The sequence below is a fragment of the Chionomys nivalis genome, chromosome 13 (genome assembly GCF_950005125.1).
Source record: "Chionomys nivalis chromosome 13, mChiNiv1.1, whole genome shotgun sequence".
Lineage (NCBI taxonomy): Eukaryota > Metazoa > Chordata > Mammalia > Rodentia > Cricetidae > Chionomys > Chionomys nivalis.
The window spans coordinates 14,846,193-14,864,725 of NC_080098.1; the positions used below are offsets into that span (position 1 = coordinate 14,846,193).

Genomic DNA, 18,533 nt, shown 5'->3' on the forward strand with positions numbered 1-18,533 from the left:
CCATAAAAATCATCATCAAAGAAATCATCTCAATTTTCAGCTTAAGCTTTTGCAAGTAACTCCTTTTATATCTAGTTGTAGAAAGTAAAATATATAACAGTCCAAACAATAACCATGTGCATAAATTACTAATAAGTAACAGTGCTCGTTAATCTTTGGTTAATTTGACAGAAGCTACAATCATTTGGGAATACGAACCCTCTACTGAGAAAATGCTACCACAAGATTTACCTGTACACAAGTCTATAGGGAATTTTCTTGATTAATGATTGATATGGGAGGGCCCAACAGTGTCAACCTTGAGCAAGTGATTAATTGGCCCTAGGGTGTACAGGAGAACAGGTTGAGCAGGCCCTAGGAAATAAGCCTGGTCAGGAGGCTGTTGTTCCTACTTGCAGGTTCCTTCCCTCCATGCCTCTCTGCACTGACTTCCCTCAGTGATAGATTTTTATCCGGAAGTGCAGGGTAAAATTAAGCATTTCTCCCTCAATTTATTCTGTGTCATGGTGCTTTATCATTGGAGCAGAAACCTTAACTAAGATAGTAATATTTACATAATGACAGAGACAGTTTGTGATAAGATGACTTCACACCTGGGGATGTGCTATGGCAGAAGACCTGTTGATTTCCACTCCTACATGAACATATCACGTACTTCCTGACCACTATGCACTATGCTTTGCTCAGTCATGAGTCATGGAGTCTGAGCTCACGTGGGGGATATAACTGCTGCTGGCTGCCTCTGCCATTTTACCATTATCCCAAGAACTCCTTGTTGGTAAGCAGTGTCCAGAGCAGTTATATCTTTAACACTAACAGCTAGCTTTACTTTGTAACTTGAAGGCCTGTGTCCTGACCTTAGCTGAACCACTTATGAACTTTTTTGAAATGCAGATGATTAGGTCCAGCCTACAACAGAGAAATTAGAATCGGCATTGAACCCGATACCAAAGTGATCTCTCTATCTGTTGAAGTTTCAGACACCGGCCTACCCCACAATTGATTTCTCAGTCACTTTTAGTCCTGAAACTGCACCTATCCGATTCCCAGGTCTTCTTAGCTTTATTTATTGCTGTGTGGATATGCTACTGCCTGGCGTTAGAAGGTCTGTGAGGATGGCCAGGGGAAAACATACCTGCTATGGCCACAGAGAAGCCATTTGGCCATGTTTGTGCTTCCCACATATATACCTGTGACAATCTGTATTTTAAAGAATTTCTCTGACTTTGCAGCAACATAATGATTCCTCAGTCTACTTGCTAAATTGTGTAGCATCTGCTTCATGAAACCGAGTTATCTCCTAAGTAATGAGTATACTAGGGATAGCAAAGGACACTGCTCAGTTCAGAAATTATAACCCTAACATCCTGAAGAAAATAACACCTAAAATATGAAATTGAAAAAGGATATGTAAGCAGACAATGACTGGACCACATATTCCAGCCAGTTCTCATACCAACCCCTAGAACAACCAGTTCCCAGCCAAACTAGCATGCATGGTGAGAAACAGAAATAGAGCTGAGAGTTTCTCTACTTTTTTTGCCCCTGCCTTCAATAAAGGACCAACCATAGAAATGCAAATTTTTCAACTATTCATTTAAGATGCTCTTTGTAATTAGTCCAATGGTCTCTCAGCCATCAGCCTCCACTCACTGAATACTCATCTCAGTTTTTCAAAAATGTACTTTTATTGGCAGTGAAAGTCCTATAACTCATGAAACTCTCTAGTTACATGCAAAGCTGAAGAGTTAACCCCTCAAGAATCTACTTTGCTGTGCAGTTCCAACACTCATTCCCTGTAGACGAGGTTCCTGCTAGCAGAAATACTTGTCTCACTTCTCACTGACAGCTTATAAATCAAGTGACTTCTTAATTTACCAAAACCTTGTCTAAAGAGCCATTCCTGGCAAAGCCGCTTTGTTAGCATTCTGATCTGTTATCCCAGAAGAATTCAGCATACCCTACTGCAAGCCCCACTGAAATGTTCTTTTCATAGATGTCACTTAGCATAGACATGATCTGGTCGTGGTGGTTTGACCCTCAGGACAGTGGATTCCCTTAGAGACAGTGCTATGTTCTTCCATTGCTGTCACAACTGCTCCCAGCCCATGTTTGTCTTTCTCATGAGCAAATAGACTGATGACTTAGCTAGTATATTTATCAGCCAATTAAACTTTTCTTTAAAATTTCTCTAAAATCTTTTTAGGAAAAAGGTATACAGTAAGAAGATGAGACAGGATATGTACAGTAGAGTTTAGGTATCCTTTTTGTGTCTTTGTTTGTTTTGAGACAGGGTTTCTCTGTGTTGCATTGGAGCCTCTCCCGGAACTAGTTCCTGTAGATCAGGATGGCCTTGACCTCCCGGAGATCTGCCTGCCTCTGCCTCCCAAATGCTGGGCTTAAAGGCAGGAACCACCACTGCTTGGCTGAGTTTAGGCGTCTTACAAGGAAATAATGAACAATTAATTAAAATTGATTATCCAGAGCATTTACTTACCTCGATCTGGGTGTTGTTGTCCTGGCCATCATCCAGTAGCAGGTCAGTGAAGCCTCTGGGCTCTGGCGAGTCTTGGCCCACGCTGGCTCTGTTTGTGTCTACTGCCTTAAAAGGGTCTGAGTTTCTTTTCCATCTGTGGCTGTATGCTTGTGAGTCCACATCCACCCCATCGTCTCTTTGAGGAAAGGCCTTTGAAACATCATACTTCCAATCTGAAAGAGAAACAGGCATGTTACCTCTAGGTGTGACTCATATACATAATACTATTAGAGTAGAAAATATACTTCTGTTGGTCATTAGAATCAGAACTTATCATAATGAAACCAAAGTACTTGCCATATTAGACCCAGTGTGTAAATCTGAGTGTTACAGTTTAAACATGAAATGTGTCCCCAGATTCATATATAGGATGCTTGGTCCACAGACAGTCAGCACTAGAGCAGTCTTACTAGAGGAAGGAGGTGACTTGGGGTGTGTCTTTGAAGGTTGCACTTTATCTTATCCCTTCTTACTTTCTGCTTCTTGACTATTATGGGACGAACAGCCTCTTAGCACACATGCCCCCATCAACATGATGCTATATTCAAAGGCATGGGGGAAACTTGCATGGGGAATCTCTGAACCAGGACTCAAACAAGCTAATCTTCCTTTTTTTGTTATTTTTTATTGTTGCTATTATTTTATTTTCCCATTTACTTGATTCCAAGTGACGTAAGCATAATTGATATGTTGGATACTGTGCAACTTCAAGGTATACTATAAAATGAACCAAAGACTCCTGTGGTGATCTCTAAGGGGCTCTCAAAACATACACCTCTACACAAATGCATATATCTTCGCTCTGCATGTACACACATAAATACATACACACACACACACACACACACAGAGAGAGAGAGAGAGAGAGGGAGAGAGAGAAAGAGAGTTCTAAGAAAGCACATTAGAATCCTAAAGAATGAAAGACAGATAGCTTTAGCTTATTTGAAAAGAAATGGTGTGATGAATGTGTGAGCTGATTTTCCATAAGCTATACCAGGCTGCAAAGGCGCAATGATGTGCTTCAATGGGTTAAACATAGTGGAGTTTTCTTCCTGTAAATGTGCTAACCTATCTTGTAGTTTAGAAGCCAGACTTGGTTCATTGCTTGCCTCATTTGATAAGCAACCCTCTCAGAAGCATCACAAACATGCTTGTTCATTTGCACTGTCCTCACCTTGGGAACTTGTCAGGGTGGTAAAGGAGGACATCGACAGGCACTTACAGAAATGGATGGGACAGCAAGGAGATCAAATCACAAAGGTATTTTAAAGCCATCTGCAAGGACTGGCCTTGCTGACCCAGCTCCTCCTGTTACGACATGAGGGAAAATTAGATTTAATCATGACTCCTAGTCTTTCATTTCAGTAGGTCAGTAGGGGATAGAATAAAGCAAGGGTTGAAAATTCAGTTTCCAGGCAATAGGAACAGCCTTCTGCCCAAGCATTACGAAAAGATAGGAATCGGCACCCTTTATAACTGGTCTGATATGGGTTCACAAAGGGCCAAGAGAACACTGATCTAATCATGGATGTGATGTTCCTCTCAATACAAGAACGTTTTGTGGAAGGCTGTTATTGAGCTTAATGCAGAATCGGCAACTCATAACTTCAGAACCTATGGGCCACCATCACCACCATTTTTCAGCAATCACAATGGCTAGGCATACCTTGGTTTCAACTCAGAAAGTTTGTGGTAATCCTTCCAAACAAGATAGCAGTTTAGTTTCACTAAGACCAAAAAGATATTTTAAAGTCTGATGTGTTGGGGGCTGGAGAGATGCCTCAGAGGTTAAAAGCACTGACTGTTCTTTCAGAGGTCCTGAGTTCAATTCCCAGCAACCACACAGTGGCTCACAACCACCTGTAATGAGACTTGGTGCCTTCTTCTGGCACGCAGGAAGAATATAGGCAGAATATATACATAATAAATAAAAAATACAGAATACATAATAAATAAGAAATCTTTAAAAAAGAGAAAACTTACAAAAAAAGAAAAACTAACTAAATAAATAAAGTCTGATGTGTTGATGGATGGAGTCTTAAGACTCCATGCAATAATAGCATGTCCAGTGAGCCCTATGAAGAACGATGGGTACCAAAATTCACCAAATTTCTACCAGAAGAAATCTTGGAGCCAGAAAGAGGAAGGACTGTGCTCTTATCAGTGAACTGAACACCAAAAGGGAGCCTTATGCTTTGTAAGTGGCTTCACAGCATCCCCCAGTGACTCTGCATGCACTGAGTGTTCAAGAAGAACAACTAATTAGGGCTGTCAATTACACTGAGGAAAATAACCATTTGTAGCACTCTGTCTCTGCCTAACATTTGACAATACTTCAGTGTTCACTGACTGAGGGAGTGAAGGAACACACTACAGATATTCTCTTTGGCATAGGAGTTATAGGCCCAGGCAGAAATAAGTAAGATACCAGGGCTGATATGTTTTCTTATTTGTTTGCTGGTTATGGGTTCACGGTAATTTATAAAATTCTCTAGGTTTTTGTTACCCTGTATTTTAAGTCACATTGGACATAGCTTATCTGGAAAGGCAAACATCTTTTCTTAAGGATGTATCTGGCTCTAAGAACTTTAGTACTAGGCAAAATTATAAGAAGCAATTTGTTTGCCTCAGTTGTATATCCAGCCTCATTACTGAAGATATACGAGGCGGCTTACAACAAAGCTAAGCAATAAAATTTCCTAACAACCACAGACCTTCTGGAATAAAACTTAGGTTCGCCTCAGAGATGTCAATCTGTCTCCCAGGTGGGGTGGTGGGTATTGGTGAGTTATGTCAGTGGTAAGCTGTGCCAAGTCTGTCCTGGCCCTTCCCTCCTTTCTCTTTCCCTCCCTTCTCCTTCCCTTCATCCCTTTCCTTCTTCTCCTTCTTTCTTTTCAAATCTTTTCATTTTTATTTTCAGTGACAAAGATTAGCCAAGATGTACAGTCTGATCTGGGGTTCTGCCACCCTACTGCCTCAGCTTCCCTAGTGTCTGGGAATACCATTGCCTGTCATTAAGCTCGGCTTCTTAGTTAAAGAGGTTGGGTCCACTTCTCTGACATTAAGGTTACCACTTCTCTTCTGGTATATCGGCATAACACAACTCTCCCATGACCTGTCTTAGGACCACTAGTCTTGTTCTGAGACCCAGAATCCAGGCATAACAAAGCAGGCAGAATGACTATCAGTCCAAAGGATCTTTTATTGATTTTATTTCTCAACCCCTCTCAAACCCCCCTCATCATTCCCTTCAATCATTTTACTCCAAAAAATCAATTTGAAGGAGTTTCAGACCTAGGAGAGATAATGTCCATATTTCTCATTGAATCTGAAAAGTTATTAATATGTTAAGCATTTGTTTAGTACTCAAATTCACTCCTTTGCAGGATTTGAGGGCAGTAGAAAGAGCAGACAGGTTCTTTGGAAAAACATTCTTATATGACCACATGAATTCCGAAGTCAGGACTCTTGACAGTCTTGGCTTCATTTTTTTTTTTGTCATTATTTGGTAATATTTTCTGATTAAAAATAATCTGCTATTCATACTTTTAAATAGTTATTCATTGTGTATATTGGTTGGGTTAAATGTGATATGTCACCCTTTGCTTCAGCATGCAGAGGTTCTATCATACAAACACAGTGATTGATCTACAGCCACACAGCATTGTGCTGGTAAATGCTTGCTCCTAACAGAATCCATTTTTACAAACTGGCCAATTCTTTGCTCCCTCTAATTGTATTTACAAGAAGTAAACAGACCCTCAGGAAGGCCTGAGAAGTTTCCTAAAGGGAAAATTTGTGAGTTAGGGGTCTGGGCTTGCAAAAACCTGTTGGGTTGCCATTTTATATGAATCCTATTTTCTCTGACAATATTATAAATAAGCAGGCATACTCAACCATGCATATAGAATGTATCACTCTAGGTCCATAATTCAGCTAGTAGATGACTCAAGAAGGAAGTGTGACATGGTCTTAGATGCTAATCCTGTTTTGGAATGTATTTTAGAGAAAATAACATAAATCAAAATGTATGCTTTATAGAAATGAAGGAAGGAAAATTGGAAAAGTTACAGTTGGGTTATCTATATTATAATTAACTATCTGAATTTCATAGGCTTTCAAAATGCATACAAATATCTTAAATTATTCTTTAAATTGACAAACAAGTCATTTGGAGACAAGGCAGACAGAACTATGAGACACAATGTTTTCCTTCCCAGCTTTGTTGAAAGCATGCACAATGGGACAGACCTCTCAACGCTGTGCTCAGCAGACTATCTGTGCTGTGACTACTACATGCTACTTAAATCCCCACGGAAAACCTTAAAAGAGAATTCCCCAACATTCCTTGCTACTGTAGTTACTCAGTTCATGGAAACATTAATGCTGTTTAAAAACTTCCATTTGGATGTAAGGGGAGAAATGTTTATAAACATATTTTTCTAAACTGTTACATCCAATAAGCAAATTGATATTAGCATATCTTTAGATAGTTGAATAGATTGAAGTGGTAGATATAGTGTTATTGGTGATAGCATTTCATTATATTTCCAATAAGGCAACATCAAGACACCTCACAATGACTAGTTGACCTGAAAAGACCAAAAGAATCCCAAAGCATCCTCATAGTGTTCTATATAATCTCTATAGTTCCTTCTATGCCCTTGGGATGGTTCATCTTTATTGCCAAATTGATGGCACTTGCGATCACTTAGGAAACAAATCTTTTAGCATGCTTCTAACAGATTATCTAGACTTAATTGATAAGTCTGGAAGACTTCATTAATGTGGGTAGGACCACCCTATGGGCTGAGATCTCAAACTGAATAAAAAGGGGAAAGCAAGCTGAACACCATGATTCATCACCCTCTGTTTCTCCACAGTGGGCACAATGTGACCAACCATCTCCTGCTCCAGTTACCATAATTTCCCCCATCATGATGGACTGCATCCCTGGAAACACAAAAGAAGATACACTTTTCTTTCTTCCTTAAGTTGCATCTGTTGTGTGCATTTTTTTCCAATAAGACAAGTATTCAACGAAACAGTCTTATACCAGGAAGTAAATAAAGCAAAAGTGAAAAACGTGGTACTGGAATGGATATATCTATTTTATGTCACATCCTAATGAATTTATTTCAGTGTCTTACAAGTAACTGACAGTGGTGTATTGAAAGCATCTTAATCCCTTCCTTGACTACTTTACATAAATAATACTCATAAAACACATATACTAAACCACCAGAAAGTAATTGTATGCAAGGATGTGAATTGCACGAAATTAGAATTCATCACAACTGCATCTATTAACATGTTCTCTATTCTGCATTTTATGTGTGTGAAGGTATACACATGCTTTGTGTTTATGCAGGATGGTGGGAAGTTGTGTGTGCTTGTGTAGGGGTATGCGAGTAGAGGCCAGAGGCTGAAAGTATATTTATCGATTGCTCTTCAACTTATATTCAAGGATGATTCATTTGGCTACACTGATTGGCCAACAAGCCCTAGAGATCCTCCTGGCCACAAATTCATGATACTGGGATTACAGATGTGAGCCACTGCATGCACGCTTCTTATGCAGGTTCTGGGGACTGAAATCAGGTGTCACACTCATTACTGACTGATTTGGATATCTCTGCGATTCATTTCTGTACTTTACAAGTGGACCAAGCCATCACTGTGAATTCTCTGAAGAAAGACAGACTTTTTTCCAGGAAGAATATTTACTGGCTGGAATCACCTGAGAAAGAATAAAAATACTTGGCTAAGGCAGACTGTCATGTTACTTTGATTCTCGATTTATTTCAGAACTGAATAGGAAAATTGTATTAAAATAATTATATCCTTGGTTATGTCAATAATGAACTCACTGCTGCAGTTAATTTGGAGGTTTTGCGTTATTCAGCAAGGTAGCTACAGAAGATAAAGTTCACAGCATGTTTTATTCAGTTGGATTAAGAATTTTGAATGGAATCTATATTTTATTTGAAGTCCTCAGGAGAGACGTTCTGCCTCTGGATGTGCTGATGGATCCTTACTATCTACCCAAGTGGAAAATACAAGCCTCTTGTTCCAGGTATTCCTCGTTCAATTCTCTCAGTAATAATGTATTCTGTTCACACTATAGAGAAGTTTTCAATGGCCTCTTTGCCAACATACACACCTTCCATTAATGACAGTTAAATCCAACCCCAAATCTTCAGAAAATCTTGTATGTCTCCCAAACATTTCAGCTCAAAAATGACTCTTAATAAATGGACTGAATTTTTTTCTTTTTTTTATTGAAAAAAAAAATTTCCGCCTCCTCCCAGCCTCCCATTTCCCTCCACCTCCTCCCACTCCTCTCCCCTTCCTCCCACTCTTCTCCCCCTCCCTCTCCAGTCCAAAGAGCAGTCAGGGTTCCCTGCCCTGTGGAAAGTCCAAGGCCCTCCCTCCTCCATCCAGGTCTAGGAAGGTGAGCATCCAAACTGGCTAGGCTCTTACAAAGCCAGTCAACTATGTTCATAGCAGCATTATTTGTAATAGCCAGAACCTGGAAACAACCTAGATGTCCTTCAATGGAAGAATGGATGAAGAAAATTTGTAATATATACATATTAAAGTACTACTCAGCAGTAAAAAACAATGACTTCTTGAATTTTGCATGCAAATGGATGGAAATAGAAAACACTATCCTGAGTGAGGTAACCCAGACCCAAAAAGATGAACATGGGATGTACTCACTCATAATTGGTTTCTAGCCATAAATATAGGACATTGAGTCTATAAAATGGACTGAATTTTATTCTGTAATATAGTCACTCTTCAAAGGGGAGTCCTTAAATACTCTTAAATACCTCTACTTAAGAATGGCATTGTATAGGAAGGTGCTAGTACAGTCAGTCTAATACTTGCTCTCTACAGAAAAGATCTTGAACATTCTTGGCACTTGGCTGTCCTCTGAAAACTTTCAGTCCCTGAAAGAGTATATTAATGTGCCTCAATAACTTAGGTAAACTATTTATACTCAACACCTGCCTTCTTGTTGGACATACCAGATTTGGGTATATACTAGACAAATAGTAGTTACAGGAGCCATTTTAAAAGAATCTTAAGAATTTTTATTGTCATAATTTGTCTATAAAATGTTTCCAGATAGTATTGTATTAAAGACTAAGTCAAAAATGTCAGCGATGTTAAGGGGTGACAACTTCAGGAGATGCTGACCTCAGTAGTGAATTAGACTATCGATGGAGTCATAGTTGAATTGAGTATTAAGAAGTGGTAGAAATAATAGGGGATATAAACTAAATGGATGAAATAAGTCACTATGGGGGTACCCTGGAGGACATAACTTGCCAATGGATGATTGTGGTATCCCTCTCCATCTCCCCCCGTCTCACGTTGCTCTTGTACTCTCACTTTCCTTCCCTCCCTTCCTGATTCTTCCCTTCCTTTCTCAATTTTTTCTTCCTCCTTTCTCCTCTTTCTGATTCTAGGCAGCATGAGGTGAACAGCTTTGCTCTACTGTACTCTCTTCTTCTTTTGAATCCCCGAAGGGGCAGAAACATTGGAGCCAAACAGCCATAGACTATGCACCCTTTAAAGCCGTGAGTCAACATAAATGCTTCTCCCTTTATTATGTCTTTCTCTGTGTTTTTGTCATTCAGGTTGAAAAGCAACTAACTCAGGGGGGAATTATAAATGGCCTCCCTTGGTAGAGAACATCTTAAACGCCTTCACAATGTGTTGGTAGAGAAAAGAAGCAGCACTTGCTAACCCTGGTTTTCCCAAACACTATCCTGTGTCCTTTTCCTTTGGATGATTTTGCTTTGTATCTTTCAAATGTAAGAAGAAATGAACTGAATATGGATAAATATTTTATCTCAATTCCCAAACCCAGCAGGGTCTCAGGGACACATGACATAGATGGTGTTAGAATGGTGACTCCAATTTATATAGGGTGTGTTTTTGGTGTGTGCAAGCGTACACATGTGTATGTGTATGTTTTGTGACTGTTGTAAGGGCAAACATGAACACTGGCATATACTAACCATTTATGCTTATAAACAACAAATCCATAAATATATTTTTGTTCCAGTTTTTTCTCACCTGGGAGAAATTCATGTGTTTCACCTTTGTCCAAATTCTTTAGACTTTCTATGTTTGTGCAGCATCAGAGAAAGGACAGAAGAGAAGAAGAATAAATGATGGCAAAAATAATCTGTAAAAGTTTCCCGTCTAAATGATAAGAGCTTGAGACAAAGCCTGATTATTTTGAAGTTATGGAAGTTTCACAACTCAATGTCTACACATCAGACCTCTTTGGTAAGAGATGTAGTAAACGTAGCACGTCATTGAGGAAGGTCCTCAGGACCTCTTGAGATTCAGAAACAGTGAAGCACATACAAAGAGATCAGGTTTAAGGTAGAGGTGGAAAGTAAGTAGAGGAATGAGCCAGGTACTGAGTTCAGTCTGAGATAGGAGCGAATGAGGGCCCTAAAAACCTGTGTCCAGGAGCCCATTCTCTATGTTCTACCTCCTCCTTTCTCTTACTGAAGCCCATTATTGGATATCTTTTGAATGAAGAAACTTGGTAACTGAAGACCACTTAAAAAGTGAATTGTAGCCGGGCAGTGGTGGCGCACGCCTTTAATCCCAGCACTTGGGAGGCAGAGGCAGGCAGATCTCTGTGAGTTCGAGACCAGCCTGGTCTACAAGAGCTAGTTCCAGGACAGGCTCCAAAAAACCACAGAGAAACCCTATCTCAAAAAAATAAAAAAAAAAAAAAAGTGAATTGTATTGGGAAAAAAATGTAATTATCATGAAACTCATCCAAAATATACACTGAGTAATTTGGATATTTTATTTTACTGGGAAATAAAATGATTAATAGACATGCTAATTTCATAGATACAGAAGACAAATTATGCTATGGGCAATAAACCTTCTATAGTAAAATTGAAATCAACTTTGTGTATGGGTGAGGTGGTCCACATAGTTAATCCCAATCCTTGGGAGGGTAAGGTAAGAGGATTGCAAGTTTGTAGGTGACTTGAACCACACGGGGAATTGCAAGCTAGCCTTGGCTACAAAAACTTGTCAAAAAACAAACAAACAAACAAAACCTCACAACTTTACAATACTATATTGCATTAATAGGACCAGGGAAATAGGCTCAGTTCAACATTGGTTACAATCTATATATAATCTATAGGCAGGTAAAGATTACCTAATTAAATAAAAGATGCCATGTTTCCACAAGACCCTTGTGTTTTTCCAGGGCACATTAATCATAATCCTCAGAATAACAAAGCTGTTTTTGGTCTGTAACCTCAGTCATCAGTAGTATGAGAGGTTGTGTGCTCTTACAGCCTCTTTCATTCCTTCCCACTATAAAAGCTGATTACACTACAATTACCTAAATATCTTGTTAACATGTTTTATTAAATTTGGAGCCATCTAATTTTTAAGGGTCATATATTTGTTTTTATGCTTTCAATTTTATTCATGAAAGGTATGTATGTTTGTACATATGCACCCATATAACATTCAGTGGCTTCATAGCACATGAAAAAAATGAAAACCATGTGTTACAATACCTTTCTGTTGATCATTAGGCATAAACCCGCATGTTTCCTGTGGTATGACTGACTGATTTTCAAATGAAAGCCAGGCACTAGAACCAAATCTCAGGCATGAAAGGAATGACTTCCAGTAAGGAAAACAAAAGATTCTGTAAACAAGGATCAGTCATGGACAAGAACACCTCCTGGGAAAATGTAAACTTCTGAACCAGTATAAGCCAGCTGGAATCTATTGATACAATGGTACCCAGGCTCAGAAATGATGTCCAAATGTCATGGGCCCAAGATACAGAGGGACTTCTAATAAATTCGGTCTGCCAGCTGTCTGATCAACTCAATCTCATCCCAAGTTGTTATCATATCATACTCTGTGGGTCAAGTTAGAATTCATAATGACCCAGAGTTGAGCTCAGGGTTGCTCAGTCATTGACTACAGATATCAAACACATGCCTTTCTCTGCATCTGATTAAATCAGGTAAATCATACAAGTATCATCCCAAATTTCTACAGGCTAAATATCCTGATAGTTAGAGTGGATTTGAACATTGGTCAATAAAACTACGTTTTATCACCACAAAGTTGATCTTTGGCATTGACTTTGAAAACACTGTACCTCAAAGTTTACAACTACATGGTTTTAGGAAAGTTTGTCAACTTGAGATATAGTTTAAGGAGGCAGAACATAACATATATTCTTAGAGTTAAACCTGATGATATTTTTCTGAAATTTGAGTACATGAATCTACATCAAACCTGAATAACTACTCATCTCATTCTAAAAGGAAAGCAATATTTTATGTTATTGGAAACTAAATTATGGGGTACTCCCTGCATGACCATGGAGAATACACAATAAGATCTCAAAGAATTGCATAAATTCATCAGCATTACAGAACTTAAGATCAACTGCCTTTTTTGTCTTTAACACTGTTTATCAAACACCATAACCCTAACATTTGAAGTTCTTAGATTCAATATTAGCTAGTTTAACCTTTTTTTCTTATAAAGTCTAGAACTTTTCAGCTTCTCTTAGATGTATCTAAACTGTCAGCATCATTATTCTTGTGGTCTGGTACCATTATAAAATTTAATAAGGGCTTACTATTAGCTGATAGCCAAGATGCAGGGGCTACTCAGGGACTAATGGACAAGTAATGAATACTGCATAGATATCCTGAACAATAACAAAAAATTGATTTCTATTTTGGCCATGATGAAACTGGTTGATGTGAGACTTTATAATACAGAACAGAATAGGAAACAATTTGAAATACAACTAACTTAACTTTGGAATTTTCCATTTAATGGTTTAAGGATACAGATGATAATTCAGAAAATAAAGCAAAACAAAACACATTATAATGTTTAGCATTTTTCAGAAGTTCACAGCAGGTTATCAGAGCTAAGGCCATGCTTCCGCCCAGCTTTCTTGTCAGATGATGGCACAGTTGAGGTGACCCTATGCTAGTATCCCTTATAGCACCAGCACCTTGTTATTTAGACAATTTTATATCTTTACTTTAAATTCTTAGCCTTGACTACTTGGATAAGTTAAATCATTTCTCAAGAAAATTAGAACCTGCCCTGCAAATTTTGTACAATTTCCTATATTTTTCTCACCTCTTTTTTATAGATGAGTTCCATTAACTAAACTATCAGAATTATAGTGGTATAATTTTAAAGTCCTTTGAAAGGTTCAGAGAGATTAGTGCAGCAAAAGAAAGCAATTTTCCCCAAGTTATTCTACTTCTCACATTTGATTCATACATTTAATGAAATAAATCTTCACACAGCCTTAGAACCATAAAGCAATGGACAAAGGCACTTGGCTTTGATTTTTTTTCCAAATAACTTTACAAAGAAGCTTTATGAAAAAAAAAATCAAAGGAAAGATGTGTGTTTTTGAATGACAAAGACAACTATGAAATGAAGGACCTAGAATGATTTAGTAGTTACAGTAAACAGCATGTAATTATGTAAGTTAAACTCATACACTGATTTTACAAATAAATTTGAAATATTTTACATAAAACTGCATTCAATTCATGAAGCAGTTTTTAAATATTTAAGATAACTTGAATCAAAGTATATGAAACATTTAATATGAAAAGAAAGTTTCTTTATATAAACTGTGATTTTTATTTAAAAACAAATCATCTTTCAATTTGTCCCATTCCTAAGACTGGTAAAAAGCCCATAAAAAAATTAAGGGCATGTTGAGGAGCAGAAGCTTGATGATCTGCAGAGATGTAATTAGGGATTTTGGGACTTAACAAGCTCTACCATACTCTTAATATTTCAGTTTATGTTACTGAGTTTTTGAGTCCCCCACTGTTTGTGAAAAGAAAAATACTTATATTTTCATTTCAACTAACAGTCACCCAAGAGGCAGTTTTAAAATAAAGTTTTTAGAATGTCTAAAATGCTAAGAATGCCTAGATCTTGCCATTGCTCTCCAGAATGAGAAATCCTAGTTAAATTGCATGATTGCCTATGTTTAGGATGATAACATGATTTTACTAACAGTGTAAATAAACCACAATCAACAAAATCACATTAAGGAAATAAAAAAGAATCAAGGCAGTAGAACCTCTAATAAAATTAAATTCAGATTTTTGTGATCTGTTCCAGAAATATGCTAATGCCTGCCAGAGTATAAAATATTAGAGATAACATATCATATTTTTATGGTTGGAAATGCATTGATCCTAATATCTTTTAGGTTAACTTTTATTTCTGATACTGCAGACATAATCCTACATAATTACCTTGAGCCAATATTGACAAAAAGTAAGCAGCAGTAGGTTATTGTTTAATTTTGAGAGCAAATTTTATAACATAGAAATGGATAAAAAGAATTAATGCTAGTGAAAAATACAGTAGGAAATTATTGGTAAATCTTAGAGAGAACTCAAATTCTTATACAATATTGGAATGTACTTATGTTTTCAGGAAGATAAATATAATAGGTAGTTTTGCATTCTGTACTTTTTAGATATCAGTAAGCCCAATGAACCCTCTGAAATTCTAAGAAATACTCAGCTCCCATGGTAGACAAACACAAGGATTACAGTTATGAAAATGATGAATATAGCTTAAAACCAAGCATAACAGCACTAAATTCATTGATCATAGGCGACATAAAGTGCATGTACAATTATCTAATAAAAGAATCTAAATTTTTAAGACAGAAAGTGGAAAAATAGGATAAAAAATGAATTGAAGATTCTCAACTCTTCTATCTATGTTCTCTTAGCAGTAATATAAAATAAATGGAAATAAATAACCAGACAAAATGCAGACAATCAGTCTGATGATGGACATCTGTATTTAAATTTTACCTTAGTTGTCATCTACAGATGGGTCTATAAGAGCTAGCTTGGGGACAGGCTCCATAGCTCCAAAGAAACCCTGTCACCAAAACACATAAAATAAAATAATAAAATAAAAACATGCTGTGACTGAGATGAATACCTGGCAATGAAGAACTAGCAAAGTGTGAAAAACATGAAGAAAAGAGAAAGAAAGCGGTGTTTTTGTGTGTGTTTACAGTGGTCACAAATGTGCATAAAATAATTTTGGGAATTATTTAAGCTAGAGACAAGAATTGCTGAGACAGTCGCTAACCTGAAATGCACTCAGTCTATGAAAGCCCAGTAACCTGTAGGCACTTAGATATTCTCTCTCTCTCTCTCTCTCTCTCTCTCTCTCTCTCTCTCTCTCTCTCTCTCTCTCTCTCCTCTCCCTCTCCCTCTCCCTCTCCCTCTCCCTCTCCCTCTCTCCATTCTTGCCAAGTGAGAATAAGTCCATCCATTTAACATTGTATCTTGGTTGATGGTTTCAGTTCAATTAATCTGAGATGAAAAATGATTATCATCTCAAAAGAAAGCTGAAAAATAATCATGCCCGTGCATACACACACACACACACACACCTTCCCACTTCGGATACCATGATAGCTAACTATGAATAGTCCCAACAATCAATATACAGAAATTTCTATTTATCCTGAATGCCAGTCCCACTTCAAAGTGACACTCCTGCCTCTCTGCTAGAATAAATGAGTACAAATTAAAGTATTTTATTTTCGAGAAATAATTTTCTTTCACATTACCCCTGAGGAAAGGAAAAATGCATGGTGACAAACTTTGAAGTGCTTTGCTTATAGAGGATGGCACGTGAATAAAGAGTAGAAAGCAGAGCACTATGTTCTTGGGTTAATTTACATAATGTCTCACATCTCAAAACATGCAGCTCGGGTGAAGTGTTTTGACGTGCCTTTTGTTGGGAATTACTTGGCTAGGTATTACTGGTCTGACTAACAGGCAGGTGGATTATATAATTTTTTAGGTCATCAACATCTTTCAACGTTATTTGGAATGCTTAGACAATACTTTCTTCTTTTCTTAGTTATGGATCAAATACTTTATGAAGTTTAATTAAAATTAAATCAAAATTTTTCTTTCAGTTTGTATAAACCTTAAATTTGTTACCTCTTATTGTTTCCTTTTAAGATATATTTGTGGAAAACTGAGCTAGTTTTCTATTTATATGTAAATTTCCGCTTCTAAATTTGGATTCAAGTTGAGAATGTTAAGCCTCACTCCATCACATTCAAATTTATGGTATATGCATCGTGAAAGACCCCTCACTAGTGCCAGATTCCTATGCCAATATCAAAGGCTTGAAATACTTCAAAGTACTCTGCAAAATGTGTATCAAATTTCCCACTGAACTGCAGCATGGTTCTCCCTTCAGTCCGCTGGAAAATCATTCATTCATCTACTTATGAACCAAGGTACTTTACTTGCCTGCTTCACAGACCCTAAGGATATGTAAAATGCCACAGATGCTGCCATCTTACTGCACAGGCAGGAGTGACCAACCTACTAGAGCCTGAGAACGGAGAGGGGACAGGAGTCAGGAGCGACCATTATAAGCAAGGAAAGCAAGCTGAAACTGCATCACCAGGGTGTGGTATAACACAGACACAGAGCCAGGTGTTTTTCTCTCGTAGGGAGTTTGAAAGCCATCAAGAGGATTTAGGGAGGAAAAGGCTTGATCCATGTGGTTCCTGCTTTAAAAAGATTGTCTCATTAATCACTTCAGAATGGACTGTAAGAATATATGTTTCTAGAACCTTAGGCTCGGCTGATAAAAATGAAAATGCAAAATGTTTTCTCTTCTGTACATACTCAGCAATCACACTAAAGTACCAACAAGTTTACTCAATGAGGTGACCAATTCCCATGTAAAAAAAAAAAAAAACATGTACACCATTATCCACCATGACAGCAGAAGATACAACTCATATCAAAATGTGGAAGTGAGGGGCAAAGTACTTTAATGTATTACAGACTAATTAATCTGCTTTAAAGTTCAAGAGGAATATTACAATAATTATGAGGGGAAGCAAATAATTCTTCATTAAAACTGAAGACAATAGCTAAAATATCTAGAAAGGCATGGTGGTTAAATGATCATTAACAGAGACCATGTCTAAAGTTGACTTCTCTACCAGAAGTTTGACTTAATCTACTTATCGATGGATTCATTTCTCTAAGTTTATCAAAGCCAAGAGTAAATGAAGACCATTTCCTGGTCAATAACAAGGCTTCACAGTTGTAATAGATGTTAAATAAATTTCTATCGAGTGAAATTCAGGGAAAAAAAACAGCAGATATATGATTGACTTCTATAAGCATGAAAGATAAAATAAAGATTGTAAAGCCAAAAAACCAAATATCTACAAATTGAAATTTATTTGTTTTTAATTTTTTCTTCACATAAACAAAAAAGAATACTTAGATTAGTGCCTCAAATTTTAGGATGTATTAAAATCAAAGCATTCCTTAATATTATTCAAACAGCCCTTCTTAGATTCAGAGGACACTTAGACAGGTGGATCTGTTAGCAATACTTGAGAAACAATGAAGTTCCTAAAACACAGAATTATATTTCCTGGCCCTGTAGACAAAGAGGGCTCTTTCCAAACACACGTGAGATACAAGAAAACAGAAAATGGCGTGTGGATATTGAATTTGTTCCTGTTCTCAAAATGGAAAGCATTAATGTAGTCTTAAAAAATTATATTAACTCCTTGCTTGCATATAGCCCTTTGAAAAAGGCTTTATCATGTACTACTGAACACGATTATCACAATATCCCTTGAGTTATATAGGGAATTCTTATTGTTCCAATTTTCCAATAAAAGAGACCCAATTGCAAGTGGATAAAGTCCTTCTGTGACCCCACCTGGCCCACCCTCAGCCATTGGTAGGTTGATCCTTGAGACAAGGACTTCTGATGTCAGGTTCCATTTCAGTGCCCACAGGAAGGCTGAGAGGATATTCAGTTTCATTATCCTTGCACTGTGAAAGTGATATTATTTTTTAATACCTCTGTTCTAATCCATGATCATCCTCTGTGG

The 18,533-nt window shown here is 37.4% G+C and overlaps 1 protein-coding gene across 1 annotated transcript in view; it reads right to left on the reverse strand.

The window, feature by feature from the left end:
* The window catches only part of Plxdc2 (plexin domain containing 2), a 412,732-nt gene that overhangs the window by 232,062 nt on the left and 162,137 nt on the right, over positions 1 to 18,533 (reverse strand). The window contains exon 2 of the mRNA XM_057786950.1: positions 2,498 to 2,709. Coding sequence (XP_057642933.1) covers positions 2,498 to 2,709 — 212 coding nt within the window. The remainder of the gene's footprint in view (positions 1 to 2,497; positions 2,710 to 18,533) is intronic.